Source organism: Capsicum annuum, mitochondrion, assembly GCF_002878395.1.
Source record: "Capsicum annuum cultivar Jeju mitochondrion, complete genome".
NCBI lineage: Eukaryota > Viridiplantae > Streptophyta > Magnoliopsida > Solanales > Solanaceae > Capsicum > Capsicum annuum.
The window spans coordinates 365001-372500 of record NC_024624.1 but is presented as its reverse complement, the minus strand read 5'-3'; the positions used below and the strand labels follow the sequence as shown (position 1 = coordinate 372500).

At 48.3% G+C, this 7500-nt stretch overlaps 3 protein-coding genes and 3 non-coding genes across 6 annotated transcripts.

The window, feature by feature from the left end:
• Window positions 1-1619: 1619 nt before the first annotated feature.
• Window positions 1620-1780, bottom strand: nad2 (NADH dehydrogenase subunit 2; one part of a trans-spliced gene, as the record gives it). Coding sequence (YP_009049686.1) covers window positions 1620-1780 — 161 coding nt within the window.
• Window positions 1781-2297: 517 nt separating this feature from the next.
• Window positions 2298-2380, bottom strand: trnY(GTA). The gene has a single exon. It is a non-coding gene; the product is annotated as a tRNA-Tyr (tRNA).
• A 535-nt stretch (window positions 2381-2915) lies between these two features.
• trnN(GTT) lies at window positions 2916-2987 on the bottom strand. The gene has a single exon. It is a non-coding gene; the product is annotated as a tRNA-Asn (tRNA).
• Window positions 2988-4592: 1605 nt separating this feature from the next.
• On the top strand, window positions 4593-5033 carry orf146 (hypothetical protein). The gene has a single exon. The coding sequence runs from the start codon at window positions 4593-4595 to the stop codon at window positions 5031-5033; it is 441 nt and encodes a 146-aa protein (YP_009049771.1).
• A 72-nt stretch (window positions 5034-5105) lies between these two features.
• Window positions 5106-5176, bottom strand: trnC(GCA). Its single transcript has one exon. It is a non-coding gene; the product is annotated as a tRNA-Cys (tRNA).
• Window positions 5177-5810: 634 nt separating this feature from the next.
• orf102h (hypothetical protein) lies at window positions 5811-6119 on the bottom strand. The gene has a single exon. The coding sequence runs from the start codon at window positions 6117-6119 to the stop codon at window positions 5811-5813; it is 309 nt and encodes a 102-aa protein (YP_009049770.1).
• Between the last annotated feature and the right edge of the window lie 1381 nt (window positions 6120-7500).

The following is a 7500-nucleotide window of genomic DNA, read 5'->3' as shown; positions in this document are numbered from 1 at the left end:
AAAGAGGGCGCTTTCCTGTGTTGCACTGAAAAAAAGGACCGCCCGAGACGAGCGTCTTCTCTTAGGTTTCTTCCTCCCGCGCCCGTCGCCGCCCGGCCCGCGTTAGAGGGGAAGATTAGCAAAGCGGGAAAAGAAAGAGGGAAGGGGAGCAGCATCTTATTCTCTTCGCGAGAACTTCCGGATCGTAGAAGCATTCGGAACGGGCTCCGCGTTCATTTCGTTGGCAGAAACGATCCATTCCATTCGGGGCTTCGGGGAACCCAAAAATTGGACTTGAGAATCAATGATAGATAGACAAGAGATAGATAAACGATATATATATATTTCTCACAAAAAAATTGTGAGATTAAAGAGCAGATGGATCCTATCCCCTATATCGAACACTCATTCCTATCTATTGATAGAAAGATCTTCGTCAAATACCGGACAAAGCCTTTTTTTAGGAATTACTCATATCCAAAGCAGCTTTTCACAAGCACCCCACCCCATACAACTAGTTGGGGGGGCTGTTCGCCTTTTGAATCAAACAAAGTAAGTAGTAGGGGCGTTCAGCCACTGTAAGGAGAGGGGCTTCATAGCTACTTTCATTCTAAAGGAAAGCGAAGAACCAACCTTTAGTCAATAGGAGCCCTACTTCCCTCTTTCCGACCTCATCACTTCAATTCAAGGGCAAACCCATTTCCTAGTCACCGGGCTGAGCGCACCTTTGGTACTTCAATAGGGCGAGCAGTTTGATAGTGACTTCTTTCGTTTGGTAGGGCGACGAATACTTCAATGACGGAAACAGCCGGAAACTCGAGAGGGTCGCCTTTGGAGAAGCGTTTGCCGGTAACCAAAGCCTCACTCTGATTATGTCGTGAGGCTGACTGAATCCAATCCATAAACCCGGAAATGAAACGTTGTTCGTTCCCTTTCGTCAAGTAGGTAAAGTAGGCATACGAACCACCTTGCCTTAGACTCTATTGGAACAAAGCAAAGAAGGAGGCGGAATGGAGAAAGGAAAGGGACAAGGGCGGTCTTGCTTGGCGCGAAGGCTGCTGGTTCGGGGGTAGAGTACAGTACTAAAGGTCCTCGGACTTCCAGGCGGTTTTTCTTTTGGGCAGCTGTTCACCGTTGGATCTCGCCAATACAGCCCCCTATAGTTTTCGTTACCGAGATATCTTTTTTTTTTCATTGTTCCCAGGGATTTTTTGGGGAATCTGCTCCCATGCTGCAAACAGTCAAATCTGAACTGAACCCTGTCGCTCTTCTTTCTTTCCTCGCGAGCAGGAAGCACACCAGCAGCGTGCGTTGCGTGATTCTACTGTGTTTTTTGCACTTGACTGGGTGGACAGTTGACCGGAAGATAACTTCGATTCGCCCGGCCAGCAGGCGGGCGGCGTGCTTATCTTGTGTGACAACACTACAGAGCGAGTTGCTCTTCTAGGCGGGCAGCTGTGTGACAACACTACAGAGAAAGCGGCGCTTTCGTGTAACATGCTATGGTCTCAACGCCCTTACGAGGTAGTGATGAGTTTCACGCGCTCTAAGCCCGGCCCTAAGCGGTTAGGAAGATTGGCCGCAGAGCGGTACCACCCACCCTACCCTACCACCTATAGGCGGCCGTCCTACAGCCGCCCGAAAAGGAACTGCAGTGATCTTGAATAGGGATCCTACAGCGATAAATAGAATCCCCATAAAAATACCACTAGATCGAGCACCAGTGATTTCGTATCCGGTCAAAATCTTGGCTAATTGATCGAAGTGGGTAGCTCCAGTAGACCCATAGATCATGGAACAAATAGGGTGGGTAGGCCTAAGCACCACACTACACGTATAGACGCGAACCCCCCTCGTTACCGTACGTGCGACTCTCACCGCATACGGCTCGCACAAAGACTCCTAAATCCATCCCGAGCCCTTTCTTCCACCTCTCCTCTCCAATCCTCGATCAAACTTGCGTTCCCCAGGCGCTATGAAATGGGGGTCTTTCCTTCGCCTATCGTATGTATCGGCTTGGCTTCGTCCCGAACCAAGGAGGCATTCTGGCGGACGCATGCGTGTAGGAAGGCCGACGACTACATAAGCTAAAAGACTACGACTACAAGACAGGCCGGAAGCGACTCGCTTCTATTCTCGTTGGGATTGGATATAGATGGGAAATCTATAGATCGTAGTAGTTCGCCAACCTCTCTAACTAACATACGATACAATTTCACTTCACGGCACGGCCAAAAAAAAGAAAGAGCTTCGCTCGGTTGGCCTTCCTACGCTGACGAATGCCTCTTTTCTCTTCTCTGAAGTCTACAACAAACAAGTGGGAGAGGCAGGATTCGAACCTACGTAGAAAAACTTCAACAGATTTACAGTCTGCCGCTTTTGACCACTCGGCCACTCTCCCCTTCCCGGGCCGAGGCCCCCCTCAATGGGTTCTAATTCTAAGAAGGGGGGCGGCGCCCTGAATCAATCAAAAAGCTTATTGATTTAATTGAAGGGAACTAAGACGATTAGCTTAGCTAGCGTTCCGGGAGAATGACGTCATTTAAGAACTTCGTTGCCACTAGTAAATTAGACCATCCCCCCCAAAAAGAACTCGGAGCCTAAAGAGAAGAGAGTTCAGTCTACAAGAAGCTGGCAGAGCTTTAGCCATTGGGCCACATCCATCTATCCTAAACAGTAACCCTTTTCTTGTTCGTTCTTCGAATGACGCTAGTGGAGACTAATTCCTTCCGGCTAATGAAGATACTACTCCAGTCTTTCCAGTGGATCCTTCCCTAAGAATGGAACGAACCAAGTGTTCCTATACGAGAGTGAGGAATAAAAACCAACAATCAACTTACCGCTTTTGATGTCCCACGATTCTGCTAGTTTAGAAACAAAGGAGAAGGACACCACCGGAGGCAAGCGCTAGGTCAGAAAAGCGATAACTCAAAAATCTCCCCAAGTAGGATTCGAACCTACGACCAATCGGTTAACAGCCGACCGCTCTACCACTGAGCTACTGAGGAACAACGGACTTAATGTTGGAAGCCGACTCTCGTTCTTTAACCTATGACCGAAGAAAAATGAGTTCGTCACTCTTTTTCACATACACCGGGAGAAAGGGTTACGATAGCAAGCCCCTCCCCGGCCGGAGAGCCTCCAGGACAAGGAGGCGGCGATCAACCATCCACTCTCGAGATTCATATTGATCAATAGATCTCCGCGCCCTGCCAGTTCGCTAAGTAGACTCACTCTACCGAGGGGCAACAAAGGCTGGAACTCTTCCTGCCAAAAACAAGGGACCTACTTCTCATCCTAGGAGTTAGCAGGTATGAAAGAGTCCCCTCTCTGTCTGTCTCTCCGAGTTTCTACTACTAAGTAGCACTTCTGCTATTCAATCATAGAATCGATTCCGATCAAGCTGAAAAAAGTCAGCCCTATATATGTTTGTTATTAGTAAAGCGCTAAGGCCCTATCTATAGTAAGGGGCCCTTTCTTGCTCGTTAGCGCTCTTTTTTGATTGCAGCTAGGGCGCCCCTTTTCTTTCTCAAAGTCAACTTTCTCCCGCTTTGAAGTCCCTACTTTATTTAGATTGTTGGGATATTTGAAGAAGCGCAGGTTTGGAACCCTATACCTATACAAGGGGCTGGTCTCGATCTCGCTTGGTGGTACCCCTCTCGATGATTGTTGACTCAACATTGATTTCGTGCTTGAGTTGGAGGGCTCTCCCTCCATCCATCGAGTCAAGTAATTCGCTATCGGAAATTTCTCCGCCGCCTATCTCATGCCATGCTTCTTCTTTCTCCGAATCGGTTCCTAGTGTCAGTCAATCAAGATTCGCCATCAAGAGAGGGAAGAGCCTTGACTTTAGGTTAGGCCGGTCTCATCATTCACGCAATTCCCCCGTCCATCGATTGATCACGCGAGTACGCATCCAGTCAGCGCATAGCGAATGAAAAAAGCGTTCATCCTGGATTCTCTTCCTCAAGAAAAATGTCTATCAATTGATCCCTACGGTCAAAGTCTCCACTTTTCACGCCCCTCTACTAAGAGATGCACCATGTTGATAGGAATCGGCAAAGACCTTCTTGTACACGTCCTCGAGGGCAGCATTCATGGCAATCATCACTACTTTCTCCCGAGGGCATGGTATGGCTTTGTTCTTGGTCTTGTTTAATAGATGTCGAGTGCCGCTTTTCCCCGTCCGAGAATCTCCATCTGCTCTAAGTGGGCGCGAGCTAGAATCCTTATGTCAGCTTGGTTGTTCAAAAGACTGTCTCTTTATCCCTTGCATCTTCATCTTTTCGAAAGCCCAGACCATTCTTCTGGATCTGCATTAGTCCTATTTCAGGTGCAAAGCCTCTTCAATAAAGACCTCTTTTTTCCATTTCTCATTTTGTTGATTGAAAGAGAATAAGCGCTATCCATTGAGTAAAGAGAGGGTTTGCTACAGTGATTCGGGCGGTTGGTGGCCCCTTCGAGAGTTGCGGGTCCTTGCCGCTGCATGAGTGTTAGCTCACGCTCAAAACTCCTCCGACACGAGTCCTAGTCGTTGCGCTGCGGTCCGTTTCCCGGCTTCGCTTGCGCGATTTGCACTTCTGATTGGTTCCAGCCATCCCCAACCTTAATGAATGGACTATGAAGGGGTCAGTCAAGCGGTTCGGGTTTTCGGTCGGTTCCCGTTCGCCTTCCCCCCCCCTCATAGTCCATTAGTGGGTAGGGTGGTCAACTTAGAGGGCGCCCGCCTCCTCTTCAGACGTGTCCTCGACAACCTTAAGGTTCTTCGGTCTCCGCTTTTGGGGGCGGGAGTGCTTGGTCGCTGGGGGTTCCTTTTCCTCAACCAATTCGGTTGTGTCAGCCTTGGTCTAACATTTTGTTATGAGCTGGCTGGACAAAGATGGATTGAAGGTCAGATAGATTTGAGTTCAAGTGGCACAGCACCTTCGATCGACCATAGGGCCTATTCTACCCTTACCGAATTCATTCTATTGAAGCGTAACGTAAAAAGCTCCTTCTCATCTTGCATTTCTTTGGTTTGGAAGTTCCAGAATCTTGTCTGTGGATTTCTATAACAAAGGAAAGCCTCCTACCCTAATACTATGCCATTTGATTGAAACAAGTTCCGTGCTGCTCACCACTCCTCGAGGCCAAGGACGGGGTCGAACCGTCATTCCAGGATTTGCAGTCCGATACATTTCCATTATGTTACCTAGCCAAACCCGCCACCTCATGTGCCAAAGTCAAACGGTTGTTCTTCCTTCTCCGCTCCTTCTTTTTCGACATATGCGGCGGCGGGTTACCAGAGAAGGGGGGACAACTCCTTTCTCCTTTGCCTTGCTCAATCTTCCTTTTCTGATTGAAAGTAGCAAGCCACTCTACTATTGGTACAGAGGCCAGATAGAAGGTTGCTCATCCAGCCCAGCGGATCCATTGTTTATGCGGCAGTGCAATGCAGCTGAAAAAGGGAAGCCCCTTTTTATTAGTAAGGTATAGGTTGGTTGGGGAAAACTCCAAAACTAGGGTTCCAAAAAGCTTACCTTATATTATAGAAAAGTTTGAGAAAGGGGCACCCCTACTATACCCCTAAACTACAAGCTAGCGCGCAACGGCTGAAAAGCCGTTGTTGCTTGCTGCTTGCAGGCTCGAAAATCTCTCTTTCGCCTCTCCTCCCTGTCTCAATTCTGATTGATTAGCTTCTTCCTTCGCGCAAGCTACGGTCTAACGACCCCCTTGTTGTGTTGCATTTTGTGATCTTCCGCTTCAGTCTGCGTTTTTCGGATAGCCGGGACCCGATGTCGATTTCCGATTTAAATGTCAGCTCCAGGTTTGGGGCGGCCCATCTGATTAGTTCAGCTATCACTGCTGGAAACCCCAGCGGTTGTTCGGCTGCGTACTCCCCGTCTGCCTATCTCACACTCCCAAAGCAAATTTGGATTTCTTCTTTCATTTTCCTTTCCTGCATCTTTCTTTCTATCCATAGGTCGGCTTCGCGCAGATAGATCTTTGCCGGGGGAGATTGGTGCCCCTTGAGGTATGCCCTTCCGGTGGGTTGTTCCTTTATCTGTCTTTTCCATCCAGTGCCCGCACTGCGTCAGAAAATCTTCGTCTTCGATCTCTCTTCGCAACGCATTTGTTGGGCTAAGACTTTCTCTCGACATCTTTCTTTTATTGTTGTCATTGATCTCATATCTAGTTGCAGGGGGGTCTGCGTTCACTATTAAGCCTACGCCCGTCCATTCCTTTCAAGCTTGATCCTTCCCTTAGACTCGTTACCTTGTTCGACTGAACTCGTTGGTTCCGCGTTGGTCGTAACCCGGTTCGAGAACCTTCTCTCATAGATTCCCTTCACCAAGTCATCGCCAGCAATCAGCTCTTATCCCTTGGTGTCAAAGGGCGAGTTCCTTTCTTGTCTTGCCCAAAAACTTTCTTTATTCTCATTGGAGAAAGACTCTCCCGCGGCAAGGTTTTACACATAGGGCCAGCTGCTTTCTTTATCTCGCTTGCCCTTAGTCCGTCTAGCGCCTTTCGGTTGGGGTCCGCCCTGGGGGTTAGGTTAGACCGCTTGGGTTTTTTTCGTCTATCGAAGGCAGTCAACGTGTCAGCCATTCTTCCCCCATTAGACTTGTCAATCCTTTGCTCTTTTTCTTTCTCTCTTCCAGTTCTCCCCCTCTACTTTATTTGACAGGGGCGGAGAATACCACTCTATCAATAACAAGAAAAAAGTAGCAATTCCGTTTCAAATGGTTTGAGCTTGGAAGCAACCTGCTATCTATCGATAGGCGAGAACAGACTGCTATTGACTGCTTCGCCTATCTATTCTATTATGGCCGGCTTGGAGACATCAGAGGAAGACCACCATCTCTATCCGGGTACGATCATAGCTTCATTCATTCGTTGAACCTTGGGGATCACCATTAGCATTGAGGTCAATCACCACACTACCTCTATCATACATACGACATTACACGAAGCGAGAGTGCATGGTCAACACACACCTAAAGCGCCTACGTTCCGCTTGCAGCCAATACAACCACAACCTAACTTGCACGAGATTCAACAACCGAAGCTACTGGTAGTCCCGAGGGGGCGGCATCCTCCTATAATAGTTAGCAGTACTGAACAAGCGAGTCATCGGTCCGAGGAAAGAAAAGGACCGCCTTTGAAAAAAAAAAAGGAACTCGCTAGGCCTTCAGAACAAAGGCGATTCTGTTCATGCTTCAGACGATCTGGCTAATTCTATATACAACTATCTAATTTTCTTCTATTATATAGAAAGGCGTAAGGGCGAAGGCCTATTTAGCGCCTTTCCAAAGGTAAGCGGTTAGGTTGACTTTGGAAAGGCTACTAAGGACCGGGTGAAGAATGAAAAACGTCCGCTAAAGCCCACGGGATAAGGTTTGCAGATGCGATCATGAATCGAACCAGATCGAAACATTCAGCTGTCGACGGACAAAGCCGGAACGTCGACCGCAAACGAAGGATGGCCAGGCCCCGGTTCCCAGGGTTAGGGTATTCCCTATTATGAGCCTACTCAGATCA